Source organism: Ornithodoros turicata, chromosome 1 (genome assembly GCF_037126465.1).
Source record: "Ornithodoros turicata isolate Travis chromosome 1, ASM3712646v1, whole genome shotgun sequence".
NCBI lineage: Eukaryota > Metazoa > Arthropoda > Arachnida > Ixodida > Argasidae > Ornithodoros > Ornithodoros turicata.
In genome coordinates, this window is record NC_088201.1 from 137,096,212 (window position 1) to 137,114,721 (window position 18,510).

Below are 18,510 nucleotides of genomic sequence, written 5' to 3' on the forward strand. Positions count from 1 at the left end.
TGTGTTTACGAGCCCATACTGAATCAGTTTTTGATCGTGTCAGGGGTTGCACACTAAGATGTCCAGCACGTTGAATATAAAAGATTTGGAAATGTTTAAAAGCTTTCAAAAATATCAAAAATACCTAGACGTCCATGACAAATTTGTAAGATGGAACAGCGGTTTGCAACATGTTTACATGTCGTCAGTCTTATTTTTGCTCATGTTACACCGGTGTGTTTACGAGCCCATACTGAATCAGATTTTGATTGTGTCAGGGGTTGCACACTAAGATGTCCAGCACGTTGAATATAAAAGATGTGGAAATGCTTAAAAACTTTCAAAAATATCAAAAATACCTAGACATCCATGACAAATTTGTAAGATGGAACAGTGGTTTGCAACATGTTTGCATGTCGTCAGTCTTATTTTTGCTCATGTTACACCGGTGTGTTTACGAGCCCATACTGAATCAGATTTTGATCGTGTCAGGGGTTGCCCACTAAGATGTCCAGCACGTTGAATATAAAAGATTTGGAAATGTTTAAAAACTTTCAAAAATAGCAAAAATACCTAGACGTCCATGACAAATTTGTAAGATGGAACAGCGGTTTGCAACATGTTTACATGTCGTCAGTCTTATTCTGCTCCTGCTACATCGGTGTGTTCATGAGCCCATACTGGCTCAGATTTTGATTATGTCAGGGGTTGCACACTAAGATGTCCAGCACGTTGAATATAAAACATTTGGAAATGTTTAAAAACTTTCAAAAATATCAAAAATACCTAGACGTCCATGACAGATTTGTAAGATGGAACAGCGGTTTGCAACATGTTTACATGTCGTCTGGCTTATTGTTGCTCATGCTACACCGGTGTGTTCATGAGCCCATACTGGCTCACATTTTGATTGTGTCAGGGGTTGCACACTAAGATGTGCAGCACGTTGAATATAAAAGATGTGGAAATGTTTAAAAACTTTCAAAAATATCAAAAATACCTAGACGTCCATGACAAATTTGTAAGATGGAACAGCGGTTTGCAACATGCTTACATGTCGTCTGGCTTATTGTTGCTCATGTTACACCGGTGTGTTCATGAGCCCATACTGGCTCAGATTTTGATTATGTCAGGGGTTGCACACTACGATGTCCAGCACGTTGAATATAAAAGATGTGGAAATGTTTAAAAGCTTTCAAAAATATCAAAAATACCTAGACGTCCATGACAAATTTGTAAGATGGAACAGCGGTTTGCAACATGTTTACATGTCGTCAGTCTTATTTTTGCTCATGTTACACCGGTGTGTTTACGAGCCCATACTGAATCAGATTTTGATTGTGTCAGGGGTTGCACACTAAGATGTCCAGCACGTTGAATATAAAAGATGTGGAAATGCTTAAAAACTTTGAAAAATATCAAAAATACCTAGACGTCCATGACAAATTTGTAAGATGGAACAGCGGTTTGCAACATGTTTACATGTCGTCTGGCTTATTGTTGCTCATGCTACACGGGTGTGTTCATGAGCCCATACTGGCTCACATTTTGATTGTGTCAGGGGTTGCACACTAAGATGTGCAGCACGTTGAATATAAAAGATGTGGAAATGTTTAAAAACTTTCAAAAATATCAAAAATACCTAGACGTCCATGACAAATTTGTAAGATGGAACAGCGGTTTGCAACATGCTTACATGTCGTCTGGCTTATTGTTGCTCATGTTACACCGGTGTGTTTACGAGCCCATACTGAATCAGTTTTTGATCGTGTCAGGGGTTGCACACTAAGATGTCCAGCACGTTGAATATAAAAGATTTGGAAATGTTTAAAAGCTTTCAAAAATATCAAAAATACCTAGACGTCCATGACAAATTTGTAAGATGGAACAGCGGTTTGCAACATGTTTACATGTCGTCAGTCTTATTTTTGCTCATGTTACACCGGTGTGTTTACGAGCCCATACTGAATCAGATTTTGATTGTGTCAGGGGTTGCACACTAAGATGTCCAGCACGTTGAATATAAAAGATGTGGAAATGCTTAAAAACTTTCAAAAATATCAAAAATACCTAGACGTCCATGACAAATTTGTAAGATGGAACAGCGGTTTGCAACATGTTTACATGTCGTCAGTCTTATTCTGCTCCTGCTACATCGGTGTGTTCATGAGCCCATACTGGCTCAGATTTTGATTATGTCAGGGGTTGCACACTAAGATGTCCAGCACGTTGAATATAAAACATTTGGAAATGTTTAAAAACTTTCAAAAATATCAAAAATACCTAGACGTCCATGACAGATTTGTAAGATGGAACAGCGGTTTGCAACATGTTTACATGTCGTCTGGCTTATTGTTGCTCATGCTACACCGGTGTGTTCATGAGCCCATACTGGCTCACATTTTGATTGTGTCAGGGGTTGCACACTAAGATGTGCAGCACGTTGAATATAAAAGATGTGGAAATGTTTAAAAACTTTCAAAAATATCAAAAATACCTAGACGTCCATGACAAATTTGTAAGATGGAACAGCGGTTTGCAACATGCTTACATGTCGTCTGGCTTATTGTTGCTCATGTTACACCGGTGTGTTCATGAGCCCATACTGGCTCAGATTTTGATTATGTCAGGGGTTGCACACTACGATGTCCAGCACGTTGAATATAAAAGATGTGGAAATGTTTAAAAGCTTTCAAAAATATCAAAAATACCTAGACGTCCATGACAAATTTGTAAGATGGAACAGCGGTTTGCAACATGTTTACATGTCGTCAGTCTTATTTTTGCTCATGTTACACCGGTGTGTTTACGAGCCCATACTGAATCAGATTTTGATTGTGTCAGGGGTTGCACACTAAGATGTCCAGCACGTTGAATATAAAAGATGTGGAAATGCTTAAAAACTTTGAAAAATATCAAAAATACCTAGACGTCCATGACAAATTTGTAAGATGGAACAGCGGTTTGCAACATGTTTACATGTCGTCTGGCTTATTGTTGCTCATGCTACACGGGTGTGTTCATGAGCCCATACTGGCTCACATTTTGATTGTGTCAGGGGTTGCACACTAAGATGTCCAGCGCATTGAATATAAAAGATGTGGAAATGTTTAAAAACTTTCAAAAATATCAAAAATACCTAGACGTCCATGACAAATTTGTAAGATGGAACAGCGGTTTGCAACATGTTTGCATGTCGTCAGTCTTATTTTTGCTCATGTTACACCAGTGTGTTTACGAGCCCATACTGAATCAGTTTTTGATCGTGTCAGGGGTTGCACACTAAGATGTCCAGCACGTTGAATATAAAAGATTTGGGAATGTTTAAAAACTTTCAAAAATAGCAAAAATACATAGACGTCCATGACAAATTTGTAAGATGGAACAGCGGTTTGCAACATGTTTACATGTCGTCAGTCTTATTCTGCTCCTGCTACATCGGTGTGTTCATGAGCCCATACTGGCTCAGATTTTGATTATGTCAGGGGTTGCACACTAAGATGTCCAGCACGTTGAATATAAAAGACTTGGAAATGTTTAAAAACTTTCAAAAATATCAAAAATACCTAGACGTCCATGACAAATTTGTAAGATGGAACAGCGGTTTGCAACATGTTTACATGTCGTCTGGCCTATTGTTGCTCATGCTACACCGGTGTGTTCATGAGCCCATACTGGCTCACATTTTGATTGTGTCAGGGGTTGCACACTAAGATGTCCAGCGCATTGAATATAAAAGATGTGGAAATGTTTAAAAACTTTCAAAAATATCAAAAATACCTAGACGTCCATGACAAATTTGTAAGATGGAACAGCGGTTTGCAACATGTTTGCATGTCGTCAGTCTTATTTTTGCTCATGTTACACCAGTGTGTTTACGAGCCCATACTGAATCAGTTTTTGATCGTGTCAGGGGTTGCACACTAAGATGTCCAGCACGTTGAATATAAAAGATTTGGGAATGTTTAAAAACTTTCAAAAATAGCAAAAATACATAGACGTCCATGACAAATTTGTAAGATGGAACAGCGGTTTGCAACATGTTTACGTGTCGTCTGGCTTATTTTTGCTCATGTTACACCGGTGTGTTCACGAGCCCATACTGACTCAGATTTTGATTGTGTCAGGGGTTGCACACTAAGATGTCCAGCACGTTGAATATAAAAGATTTGGAAATGTTTAAAAACTTTCAAAAATATCAAAAATACCTAGACGTCCATGACAAATTTGTAAGATGGAACAGCGGTTTGCAACATGTTTACATGTCGTCTGGCTTATTGTTGCTCATGCTGCACCGGTGTGTTCATGAGCCCATACTGGCTCACATTTTGATTGTGTCAGTGGTTGCACACTAAGATGTCCAGCACATTGAATATAAAAGACTTGGAAATGTTTAAAAACTTTCAAAAATATGAAAAATACCTAGACGACCATGACAAATTTGTAAGATGGAACAGCGGTTTGCAACATGTTTACATGTCGTCTGGCTTATTGCTGCTCATGCTACACCGGTGTGTTCATGAGCCCATACTGGCTCAGATTTTGATTATGTCAGGGGTTGCACACTAAGATGTCCAGCACATTGAATATAAAAGATGTGGAAATGTTTAAAAGCTTTCAAAAATATCAAAAATACCTAGACGTCCATGACAAATTTGTAAGATGGAACAGCGGTTTGCAACATGTTTACATGTCGTCAGTCTTATTTTTGCTCATGTTACACCGGTGTGTTTACGAGCCCATACTGAATCAGATTTTGATTGTGTCAGGGGTTGCACACTAAGATGTCCAGCACGTTGAATATAAAAGATGTGGAAATGCTTAAAAACTTTGAAAAATATCAAAAATACCTAGACGTCCATGACAAATTTGTAAGATGGAACAGCGGTTTGCAACATGTTTACATGTCGTCTGGCTTATTGTTGCTCATGCTACACGGGTGTGTTCATGAGCCCATACTGGCTCACATTTTGATTGTGTCAGGGGTTGCACACTAAGATGTCCAGCGCATTGAATATAAAAGATGTGGAAATGTTTAAAAACTTTCAAAAATATCAAAAATACCTAGACGTCCATGACAAATTTGTAAGATGGAACAGCGGTTTGCAACATGTTTGCATGTCGTCAGTCTTATTTTTGCTCATGTTACACCAGTGTGTTTACGAGCCCATACTGAATCAGTTTTTGATCGTGTCAGGGGTTGCACACTAAGATGTCCAGCACGTTGAATATAAAAGATTTGGGAATGTTTAAAAACTTTCAAAAATAGCAAAAATACATAGACGTCCATGACAAATTTGTAAGATGGAACAGCGGTTTGCAACATGTTTACATGTCGTCAGTCTTATTCTGCTCCTGCTACATCGGTGTGTTCATGAGCCCATACTGGCTCAGATTTTGATTATGTCAGGGGTTGCACACTAAGATGTCCAGCACGTTGAATATAAAAGACTTGGAAATGTTTAAAAACTTTCAAAAATATCAAAAATACCTAGACGTCCATGACAAATTTGTAAGATGGAACAGCGGTTTGCAACATGTTTACATGTCGTCTGGCCTATTGTTGCTCATGCTACACCGGTGTGTTCATGAGCCCATACTGGCTCACATTTTGATTGTGTCAGGGGTTGCACACTAAGATGTCCAGCACGTTGAATATAAAAGATGTGGAAATGTTTAAAAACTTTCAAAAATATCAAAAATACCTAGACGTCCATGACAAATTTGTAAGATGGAACAGCGGTTTGCAACATGTTTGCATGTCGTCAGTCTTATTTTGCTCATGTTACACCAGTGTGTTTACGAGCCCATACTGAATCAGATTTTGATCGTGTCAGGGGTTGCACACTAAGATGTCCAGCACGTTGAATATAAAAGATTTGGAAATGTTTGAAAACTTTCAAAAATATCAAAAATACCTAGACGTCCATGACAAATTTGTAAGATGGAACAGCGGTTTGCAACATGTTTACATGTCGTCTGGCTTATTGTTGCTCATCTACACCGGTGTGTTCATGAGCCCATACTGGCTCACGTTTTGATTGTGTCAGGGGTTGCACACTAAGATGTCCAGCACGTTGAATATAAAAGATTTGGAAATGTTTAAAAACTTTCAAAAATATCAAAAATACCTAGACCCCCATGACAAATTTGTAAGATGGAACAGCGGTTTGCAACATGTTTACGTGTCGTCTGGCTTATTTTTGCTCATGTTACACCGGTGTGTTCACGAGCCCATACTGACTCAGATTTTGATTGTGTCAGGGGTTGCACACTAAGATGTCCAGCACGTTGAATATAAAAGATTTGGAAATGTTTAAAAACTTTCAAAAATATCAAAAATACCTAGACGTCCATGACAAATTTGTAAGATGGAACAGCGGTTTGCAACATGTTTACATGTCGTCTGGCTTATTGTTGCTCATGCTGCACCGGTGTGTTCATGAGCCCATACTGGCTCACATTTTGATTGTGTCAGTGGTTGCACACTAAGATGTCCAGCACATTGAATATAAAAGACTTGGAAATGTTTAAAAACTTTCAAAAATATGAAAAATACCTAGACGACCATGACAAATTTGTAAGATGGAACAGCGGTTTGCAACATGTTTACATGTCGTCTGGCTTATTTCTGCTCATGCTACACCGGTGTGTTCATGAGCCCATACTGGCTCAGATTTTGATTATGTCAGGGGTTGCACACTAAGATGTCCAGCACATTGAATATAAAAGATGTGGAAATGTTTAAAAGCTTTCAAAAATATCAAAAATACCTAGACGTCCATGACAAATTTGTAAGATGGAACAGCGGTTTGCAACATGTTTACATGTCGTCAGTCTTATTTTTGCTCATGTTACACCGGTGTGTTTACGAGCCCATACTGAATCAGATTTTGATTGTGTCAGGGGTTGCACACTAAGATGTCCAGCAGGTTGAATATAAAAGATGTGGAAATGCTTAAAAACTTTGAAAAATATCAAAAATACCTAGACGTCCATGACAAATTTGTAAGATGGAACAGCGGTTTGCAACATGTTTACATGTCGTCTGGCTTATTGTTGCTCATGCTACACGGGTGTGTTCATGAGCCCATACTGGCTCACATTTTGATTGTGTCAGGGGTTGCACACTAAGATGTCCAGCACATTGAATATAAAAGATGTGGAAATGTTTAAAAACTTTCAAAAATATCAAAAATACCTAGACGTCCATGACAAATTTGTAAGACGGAACAGCGGTTTGCAACATGTTTGCATGTCGTCAGTCTTATTTTTGCTCATGTTACACCAGTGTGTTTACGAGCCATACTGAATCAGTTTTTGATCGTGTCAGGGGTTGCACACTAAGATGTCCAGCACGTTGAATATAAAAGATTTGGAAATGTTTAAAAACTTTCAAAAATAGCAAAAATACATAGACGTCCATGACAAATTTGTAAGATGGAACAGCGGTTTGCAACATGTTTACATGTCGTCAGTCTTATTCTGCTCCTGCTACATCGGTGTGTTCATGAGCCCATACTGGCTCAGATTTTGATTATGTCAGGGGTTGCACACTAAGATGTCCAGCACGTTGAATATAAAAGATTTGGAAATGTTTAAAAACTTTCAAAAATATCAAAAATACCTAGACGTCCATGACAGATTTGTAAGATGGAACAGCGGTTTGCAACATGTTTACATGTCGTCTGGCTTATTGTTGCTCATGCTACACCGGTGTGTTCATGAGCCCATACTGGCTCACATTTTGATTGTGTCAGGGGTTGCACACTAAGATGTGCAGCACGTTGAATATAAAAGATGTGGAAATGTTTAAAAACTTTCAAAAATATCAAAAATACCTAGACGTCCATGACAAATTTGTAAGATGGAACAGCGGTTTGCAACATGCTTACATGTCGTCTGGCTTATTGTTGCTCATGTTACACCGGTGTGTTCATGAGCCCATACTGACTCAGATTTTGATTATGTCAGGGGTTGCACACTACGATGTCCAGCACGTTGAATATAAAAGATGTGGAAATGTTTAAAAGCTTTCAAAAATATCAAAAATACCTAGACGTCCATGACAAATTTGTAAGATGGAACAGCGGTTTGCAACATGTTTACATGTCGTCAGTCTTATTTTTGCTCATGTTACACCGGTGTGTTTACGAGCCCATACTGAATCAGATTTTGATTGTGTCAGGGGTTGCACACTAAGATGTCCAGCACGTTGAATATAAAAGATGTGGAAATGCTTAAAAACTTTGAAAAATATCAAAAATACCTAGACGTCCATGACAAATTTGTAAGATGGAACAGCGGTTTGCAACATGTTTACATGTCGTCTGGCTTATTGTTGCTCATGCTACACGGGTGTGTTCATGAGCCCATACTGGCTCACATTTTGATTGTGTCAGGGGTTGCACACTAAGATGTCCAGCACATTGAATATAAAAGATGTGGAAATGTTTAAAAACTTTCAAAAATATCAAAAATACCTAGACGTCCATGACAAATTTGTAAGACGGAACAGCGGTTTGCAACATGTTTGCATGTCGTCAGTCTTATTTTTGCTCATGTTACACCAGTGTGTTTACGAGCCCATACTGAATCAGTTTTTGATCGTGTCAGGGGTTGCACACTAAGATGTCCAGCACGTTGAATATAAAAGATTTGGAAATGTTTAAAAACTTTCAAAAATAGCAAAAATACATAGACGTCCATGACAAATTTGTAAGATGGAACAGCGGTTTGCAACATGTTTACATGTCGTCAGTCTTATTCTGCTCCTGCTACATCGGTGTGTTCATGAGCCCATACTGGCTCAGATTTTGATTATGTCAGGGGTTGCACACTAAGATGTCCAGCACGTTGAATATAAAAGACTTGGAAATGTTTAAAAACTTTCAAAAATATCAAAAATACCTAGACGTCCATGACAAATTTGTAAGATGGAACAGCGGTTTGCAACATGTTTACATGTCGTCTGGCTTATTGTTGCTCATGCTACACCGGTGTGTTCATGAGCCCATACTGGCTCACATTTTGATTGTGTCAGGGGTTGCACACTAAGATGTCCAACACGTTGAATATAAAAGATGTGGAAATGTTTAAAAACTTTCAAAAATATCAAAAATACCTAGACGTCCATGACAAATTTGTAAGATGGAACAGCGGTTTGCAACATGCTTACATGTCGTCTGGCTTATTGTTGCTCAAGTTACACCGGTGTGTTCATGAGCCCATACTGGCTCAGATTTTGATTATGTCAGGGGTTGCACACTAAGATGTCCAGCACGTTGAATATAAAAGATGTGGAAATGTTTAAAAGCTTTCAAAAATATCAAAAATACCTAGACGTCCATGACAAATTTGTAAGATGGAACAGCGGTTTGCAACATGTTTACATGTCGTCAGTCTTATTTTTGCTCATGTTACACCGGTGTGTTTACGAGCCCATACTGGCTCACATTTTGATTGTGTCAGGGGTTGCACACTAAGATGTCCAACACGTTGAATATAAAAGATGTGGAAATGTTTAAAAACTTTCAAAAATATCAAAAATACCTAGACGTCCATGACAAATTTGTAAGATGGAACAGCGGTTTGCAACATGCTTACATGTCGTCTGGCTTATTGTTGCTCAAGTTACACCGGTGTGTTCATGAGCCCATACTGGCTCAGATTTTGATTATGTCAGGGGTTGCACACTAAGATGTCCAGCACGTTGAATATAAAAGATGTGGAAATGTTTAAAAGCTTTCAAAAATATCAAAAATACCTAGACGTCCATGACAAATTTGTAAGATGGAACAGCGGTTTGCAACATGTTTACATGTCGTCAGTCTTATTTTTGCTCATGTTACACCGGTGTGTTTACGAGCCCATACTGAATCAGATTTTGATCGTGTCAGGGGTTGCCCACTAAGATGTCCAGCACGTTGAATATAAAAGATTTGGAAATGTTTAAAAACTTTCAAAAATAGCAAAAATACCTAGACGTCCATGACAAATTTGTAAGATGGAACAGCGGTTTGCAACATGTTTACATGTCGTCAGTCTTATTCTGCTCCTGCTACATCGGTGTGTTCATGAGCCCATACTGGCTCAGATTTTGATTATGTCAGGGGTTGCACACTAAGATGTCCAGCACGTTGAATATAAAAGATTTGGAAATGTTTAAAAACTTTCAAAAATATCAAAAATACCTAGACGTCCATGACAGATTTGTAAGATGGAACAGCGGTTTGCAACATGTTTACATGTCGTCTGGCTTATTGTTGCTCATGCTACACCGGTGTGTTCATGAGCCCATACTGGCTCACATTTTGATTGTGTCAGGGGTTGCACACTAAGATGTGCAGCACGTTGAATATAAAAGATGTGGAAATGTTTAAAAACTTTCAAAAATATCAAAAATACCTAGACGTCCATGACAAATTTGTAAGATGGAACAGCGGTTTGCAACATGCTTACATGTCGTCTGGCTTATTGTTGCTCATGTTACACCGGTGTGTTCATGAGCCCATACTGGCTCACATTTTGATTGTGTCAGGGGTTTCACACTAAGATGTCCAGCACGTTGAATATAAAAGATGTGGAAATGTTTAAAAACTTTCAAAAATATCAAAAATACCTAGACGTCCATGACAAATTTGTAAGATGGAACAGCGGTTTGCAACATGTTTGCATGTCGTCAGTCTTATTTTGCTCATGTTACACCAGTGTGTTTACGAGCCCATACTGAATCAGATTTTGATCGTGTCAGGGGTTGCACACTAAGATGTCCAGCACGTTGAATATAAAAGATTTGGAAATGTTTAAAAACTTTCAAAAATATCAAAAGTACCTAGACGTCCATGACAGATTTGTAAGATGGAACAGCGGTTTGCAACATGTTTACATGTCGTCTGGCTTATTGTTGCCCATGTTACACCGGTGTGTTCATGAGCCCATACTGGCTCACATTTTGATTCGATATCAGGGGTTGGAGACTAACATGTCCAGCACGTTGAAGATAAAGGTTGCGGAAGTTGAGTGTTGATGCAGTCATCTTTTGCTGTCCCTTATTGTAATGTACGTCCACAGCACTGACCAATCATGTTAAAATTGGGTTGTTGGTATCGGGTAGTCATAATGATGTTCAAGCAGCAAGCTCTGAGCAACCTGTCGTCCTGTCCTGTTGACAAGGTTGTCTTGTCTTTTGCTGCTTGAACATCATATAATCACAACACTGATTTGTGGATTATAACTTACATATTTATATTATGCAATACTTTTCTCACATCAGCAATGTGCAGGGAAAAATTAAATAGAGCTGTGAAGCCTGCGAATTGGAGTTGTTATATTTGTGACCCATTAATAGGTGTTGATTCTGGCACAGGAAGGAGTGCCACTCTCATCAGTTAGTGTCAGCTACTGAAGGGGTACAAGACAACATTATTGAGCATAGTTTGGCGGTATACTGCTCCGGTAAGGATAATACCTTAGAGAGGCTATGTGCAAAACAAACTGATATAGCCTGCTGGATCAAGCACTTCCTTCTCGCAATACTACCGAGGTACGCGGGACTGCCGTTTCGTGTGGTGCCGACAATTTCTGTACACATCACTTTTGGCTATTATCAACAAAGTAATACCTACATTTCAATACTGCACGTATCCAGTTCTTTGGACACCGTCGCCGCTAACAGTTGACTGCGTGACAGTCGACATCTTTTAGTTTGGGCTGCGTCAGGCGCCGTCCCTTACATATCGTGCTCGCAGAACGTCTCTTACCTCATATGCATCGTGAACGAAACGTGCGGAATACACGCACGCGTGTGACAATCAGACCTTTTGTTGAAGATGCTTCGAGTATGTGACTCCCAACAGGTGCTTTTCTATATCCACTTTCGTCACATTGTCGTCGACAAAAGAGTTGTTATACACCCGGGTTACGTTTCCACCACTTCCATACTTAATATTCTTTTCGCAGGCGAACTATGCTCAAAATACCGAACGATACGAGACAAGTTAGTAAATAAGCGTCAACTGCCTTTATTAGGTGGAGTCATCCACGTAAACTCCCGCTCGAAATGAAGATGCGAGACGTATTGACATTGTTGTTCGGCCACATTTTACAATACGCGTCTTTCGTTTGACCAGACCACATGCAGCAAATTTATTGCCGTCGCCGTGATCCTCGAGCACCTTTTGGAAGTCGTCTGCTCTCACCGCTGCAAAAAGGCGCGAGAGCAGACGATTTGTTCATCAAAAAGTGCCTCAATGTCACTTCGGTGATGGTCTCGAAGGTTCTGTGGCAAAGTGCAATGCGTTGGCGCGTATTACAGAGTCTTTCTTTGCCGTCTCCAAATCCACCGCTGCCAAATAACATCGCTATCTTTCTTCGTAAGACTGCTCGGGAGCTCTCGCAGGATTCCGCCGTAAGCTGCGAAGATTTTGCGACGCGTGCCTTCGTGACTTTCTGTCGTAACTTTCCCGTACGACGGAGTTACGACAGATTCCGTCGCACGAGATCTTTGTGAATCCAACCCCAGCGCAGTTAGATGTGAAAAGGTAACTCCTTTCCTTGCCAGCTGAGCTTATCTATATTAGCATACTTCTCATAGAATATGCCACCGTTGCTTTCATCACCCCCGGTTCAAGGTATCACAAGCACCTATAAAACAGTACATAAATCGAAGAGATATGAAAAAATAAACCTGCATTTTGCAACATGTAACATCTCAAATAGCTGCGCTACGTACTGTTTGAACGTACGACTTCATCAATGGAGTAAAGCTTCGTACCCTTACAGTAAAGGCAAAAAATTGGACAAGAAATTATCTCTATTTAGAAGTGTTAAGTGTTCCCTTTCGTTTCTTTTGAATAAAAGCTAAGGTGTACCTCATAGAATGCCACGGTTACCTTGATGTTTAGGGTACGGTCCCTTTTAAAAGCGTAACTCTTATGTAGAGGCTTGTTTAGAGCCTTATGGAATTATCACCGTTACCTTTCTGTTAAGGTTACTGTTGCCTTGAATCATGTACCCTCTTCTTAGAGGCTCTATCGTACCCTTAAGGAAGTATATTACGGTTACCTTTTTGTTAAGGATACGGTGCCTGACAAAAGTTAACGGGACGCGAGGTCCGTGCCGACACGTGAGGACAAATGGGACTTATACGATTAAGACCTTTAGTTAGTCACAAAAACACTAACTATACGAGCCAGTCACGTTCGTCTCAGACGTCAGCGTTTGTGACTGGCTTTCAATAGCTACCTGTATAACGTGGTGATGACGTTGATGTCAACGTACACAGACCACAAGAAATGACAAGCAGTAGTTTTTTTCGTTACATATATTTACAACCATTCTTCGATACAAAATCCAGTTGCACATATTTGTTACGTGTTTGTACTGTGTTATACGTAACTTACAGCCGCACCAGAAATAAATTATTTGCGGATGTAGGTACACTATGGCACCCGTGTTTTCAGTTCAGCTTGTCGGTAAATTCACTTTTAACGCATTAATTTAATCAATAAAATCAACAGTCCGAAACATTCATGGCGTGAGGGAAGTGGTCCTAGGTCGCTTAATATAATCAGGAAGTCTGCCTCGTTTTGGGATCTAGTCAAGTGACGGCAAAACCGTCACGCTGCAAGATCTCTAGAATAGAATCCTCTAGAATTTCTAGAAGGGCAGTGAATTTCACTGAAACTCACCTGAAGCAATTTTCAAGCTGATACATTATATCCAATTATATATTAACCAAGGTACGGTATTAAAACGTAGTTCTCTTTTCCCTTTTGACTTGTCGTTTGCTCTCTTGCTATTTCTTTCACTGTGTCCCGAACGTTACTTTATTTGCTGTTTCTTTTTTCTTTCTTTTTTTATCGAGCATTGAGCAGTGCCTGTTCTTCCTTCTGTGACTAACACGGTGTTAAGCGTTTGTTTTACACGGCATGAGGGAACATGTTCGTTGGGCGGACATATTCGTTGCGCACATGTGCGCGCTGCTATTGTGTCTCTTCATGCGTCAATAAAATTGTTCACATAAAAACTACTTCTTCCTCTCCGTCTTTCACAGACTATTGAACAAAGGTACAGCCTCAACTTAGTCGGCATTCCTACCGATTTCAGAAGGTGCCGAGTGCATTCCGGGTCCATGCTCGCAGTAACAGCACAATATGCGTTTATAATTTCCAGTTCCGTCTGTCTCAGACATGTATTTTGGCCAGTCGCATTCATCTCCTGTGGACCTTCATCGTGACTAAGCAGCACAAGGACGCGGACAAAGAAAGAAGACAGGACGACAAAACATGTTTATGTACGCAAAAGAATATCTTTTGTGTATATAAAGATGTTTTGTGTAGTAAAAACTGCCAGTTGAGAGTTAGCAGTCGTCCTGTCTTCCTTCTTTGTCCGCGGTGTAGTTGGTGTACATTCATCGTGACTAAGCAGCACAAGGACGCGGACAAAGAAGGAAGACAGGACGACAAAACATATTTATATACGCAAAAGAATATATTTTGTGTAGATAAACATGTTTTGTTTAGTAAAAACTGCCAGTTGAGAGTTAGCAGTCGTCCTGTCTTCCTTCTTTGTCCGCGGTGTAGTTGGTGTACATTCATCGTGACTAAGCAGCACAAGGACGCGGACAAAGAAGGAAGACAGGACGACAAAACATATTTATATACGCAAAATAATATATTTTGTGTAGATAAACATGTTTTGTTTAGTAAAAACTGCCAGTTGAGAGTTAGCAGTCGTCCTGTCTTCCTTCTTTGTCCGCGTCCTTGTGCTGCTTAGTCACGATGAATGTACACCAACTACCCGGCCTCCACACACTCCTGTGCACCTTCCACGGCGAACATCGCGAACGTCTGTAATTGAGAACAGCATGACGCCTTAAAAAGCAGTTTCAGCGTTTAGTGACATGCAGAACGTGTTCAGTATAGAAGCAGCTTACCTTTGACACATCAGCGCAGCCTCCGTCAGCAGAGTTACAGTTGGTGACAACCAAAAACCTTCGATATGAAGAATCTCATGCGACGTCACAACTGATAATTTTTCAATGTCGAAAAATGGCGTCCAATATGTGCAGGCAGTTGAATGCCGAGGGGCGAATGATGAAGAACGAGAGGGCGAAAACCACGTGCACAGCGCGCGGCCAAGGCCAGTTCAAGTGAGAGTGAAACTTTTAAGTAACATCGCCGTTACTTCTATAGGTAGGAAACACAAGAATTTAAAAGTTACACCATCTGGCACTCGGCCTCTCACTTATATTACCGACGAGTACCCTCTGCTGTGACATATAGAAGGCGTGTAACGTTGTCAGAAAAGTAGTGTAACTTTTAAATTATATGTTACAGCATTTTCAACGTGGCCATAAAAGCAACCACATTAAGAGTGTGGGAAGGTATTTTCAGAAGCCATATCGTACTAAACACAGACAGCATTAAATGTTTCCCCAGTAGGATCTCATCAGAATATATTTAGTAACCGTTAGGACGCACCAAAATCATATCACACACGCGCATCACACACAGTTCCACAGTTCGCATAAATGCGTCAGCTGACGGATCTCCCCCCGAACTCTTACAACAATCCCTAATCAAATCAGCGTCTGTTAACAGGCATTCGGTATTTACCGGTAGACCTCCTAAAAATAATAGTGATTTAATTTTCACCAATACATATAACGCGTCCTCTCTAATGTGAAATCCGTTCTCAAGAAACACCTAAACATCTTACACGGGGATGATAACCTAAAAACTGTTTTTCCCACTCCACCAATTGTGGCGTTCCGAAGGTGTAATAACTTACGTAACATCCTTACATCACCCCGCATCGCACAACCCCCGTCCGGCTGCCAGCTTTGCGCTAATGTTCCCTGTCAAACCTGTAAATTCAGTTTTCTGTGTACATCCGCCCGGAGCACAGTTAATGATTTTTTCTTTTACCATTAGCCAACAACTGCACTGTAACTCTTTCAATATTTGTTAGTTAATTTCGTGTAACAACTGTAAACTGCAGTACATCAGGGAATCATCGAATACCATGCTAGAAAGGTTCTACGGTCACACATTCCATATTGCCAACACACGACAAACCCCTGTCGCAATTCACTTTAATATTCCTGGCCATAACATAGGCAGAGATCTCAAAATTGTTATACTTGAATCGGGATTTAATACTGAAATTAAACGCAAAAACAAAGAATCCTACTTGATCACGAAATTCAAATCATTAAAACCGCACGGTTTGAATATTAATCCGGGCTCACTGTATCAAATAGTTCAGTATTAACCCAACGCGATCATTTCAGTTTGCCTTGTAATATTTGCAAATAACCCCGGGGCACATGTTCTTCGTAGCCAGTTTTGTGTCCTTGGTTCCAAATAACCGTGTTGTTACTGACCTTCTGATTGTCCTCTGGTGCCCCCCCCCCCGACCTATTTCATCCCTTTTACATCACGTGGTCACGTTCCTGCCTTTCTTTCCCCTCCCTTAGGGTTTCTCTTGATTGATTGATTGATCAATCAAGAGAAAGGGTTTCTCTTTCTCCTGATTGTGCCACTTGTTGTTTTCGTTCGTTCAACAGTTCCACTGGACCAAAGCGTGTATGCATTAAAAGGGTATCTTCAGTGTTTCCGTTTTTTTTTGTGTATGTGTGTGTGTTACAAACCGCAAGGATACTTGACTCCACCGCATCACCATTCAGAAAGCCATCTGAAAAGGTGTCCTTCAGCAATGCCTTCTTTTTTGTAGTAAACCTCCACATATAGTTTCAAAACGTGATTTGTCTAAATTGAAAATTGTAATTGAAGATATACTTATCTGTCTCAATGTCCGAGAAGTCAGAGAGGAATTACAGCCATTGATAGAAAGAAAACCAGATCGTGTTTGTTTTGTGATTTGTGTTTCTGAATTTTTGAATTGTAGAAAGTGATACCTAATTGCCTCATACCTGTTTCATTCCAGCGAACCGATATGCAGAGGTTGTTAGACCGAGTATATGATTCGGTTCACATCAAAAATTTTGTCACATCTAGAAGCAACCAATGCGTCTTCGACTGCTGCATGCTTGACTTTTTCACGTTCCAGTATAAGTTCCAAAGCTTTTATGCCTTTGATGGGAAGCCTTGTGGGGAAATATACGTAAGTATTACACGTGTTTGTACAGAAATTTGTTTCACGAAAAAAAGCATAACCGTCACCACGGAAATATGTATTTTCTTTCTTTTCATTTCATGCGAACATTATTTTTCAAACGAGTTTAAATGTGCTAGCTAGGGCCATCGTTGGCTGTGGAGTTTTTGCGAATCTCTTCATCTTCTGAAAAATCGCTTCTTCTGTCGCGAGTGTGGTGGCTACAGAATTTCGCTTTCGCAGAGACAATGGTGGCAATCACTTTGAGGTGGCGGAGAAGTGTACCACCTGGCAGGTCACGTGGCCTGCAACAGTGGACCTGTACACTGCTGTCAACATTGCTGGACCCCGCTAGAATATTTGCTTTAATAAATCAGAATCGAAACAAATAAGGGACAAAATAAACAAAAATGTAGTTTTAGCCCGGAGCAGACAGTCTGCTATTCAACGAGTTGGACCAGTGTTTCTTTTTGTTCTCGGTACGGTGTCCACGACCACCGCAATTATACTAGCGAACCAAATGCGTATTTCTTTCGAGTATCTGATATGAGACTGCTCAACATGGATTTGGCATCTCCCTTCCAAAAGGACAAGTGCTACGTGAAAAATACTATAGCACATAGCAGCATCGAAGATCGTATATCCCGTCTCTCATGAGCAGGAAACGTGTACTGAAGGATAAGCAATAGTCGACACATTTTATGTATGCCTCATATTGTCACAACTGTTGTACGCAAAACATTCACAGCAACTGACTTCGGAAATTAACACGGTCTTTCAGAACTACCGGAACAGAAGAAACTGTGTTCTTGGCGCGTGTGTGGCGCAGAATTACACCTTGCCTTTGTGACAGAGCCACCTTCCAGTTCGATGTGGAAACTACATGCTCAAACGTGAATGCATGAAAACACTGTTGTACTCTGATAAGTATTTCTCCTAATAAAAGCAGCAAACGGAATGAGAGCTTCACAGCGGCTCATTAATTCGCGTTCTATGCAAGCTGGTATTACCAGCTACATTATTTATTAACAATTTAACCAGTTACGATGCATATAATTTAATGTAATTATTGCTGTTATGTCCTGGTCACGCACGGGCAGCGCTAACCGCGGTTACACGTAATTGCGGTTTGGCCGACAAAACCGAAGTTATGCCACTATCCGTGCAAATCACAAATGGCAAATCGTAAATCGTCATGTGCGTCCGTGTACTTAATTATTGTTAGCCCTTTTCATTACCATTATGCCCGTTTTCTCTTCATGGTATACAGCGTAATCAGAATATGCATGGCGCAATCACACGGTCACTGGTAACATGTCGCAAACTGCCGTGTGACAGCAACAAACTTTGGTTCACGACATCCGCGGTTTGATTAGGTAACGGCGGTTAAGCGTAACAGCGGTTAAGGGC

The 18,510-nt window shown here is 40.1% G+C and overlaps 1 protein-coding gene across 1 annotated transcript in view; it reads left to right on the forward strand.

Annotated features, from left to right (window-relative positions):
* Window positions 1-18,069, forward strand: part of LOC135369678 (uncharacterized) — a 65,054-nt gene extending 46,985 nt beyond the window's left edge. Inside the window, exons 3-4 of the mRNA XM_064603186.1 lie at window positions 16,933-17,109; window positions 17,882-18,069. Coding sequence (XP_064459256.1) covers window positions 16,933-17,109; window positions 17,882-17,950 — 246 coding nt within the window. The 3' untranslated portion in view covers window positions 17,951-18,069. The remainder of the gene's footprint in view (window positions 1-16,932; window positions 17,110-17,881) is intronic.
* The last annotated feature ends 441 nt before the right edge of the window (window positions 18,070-18,510 follow it).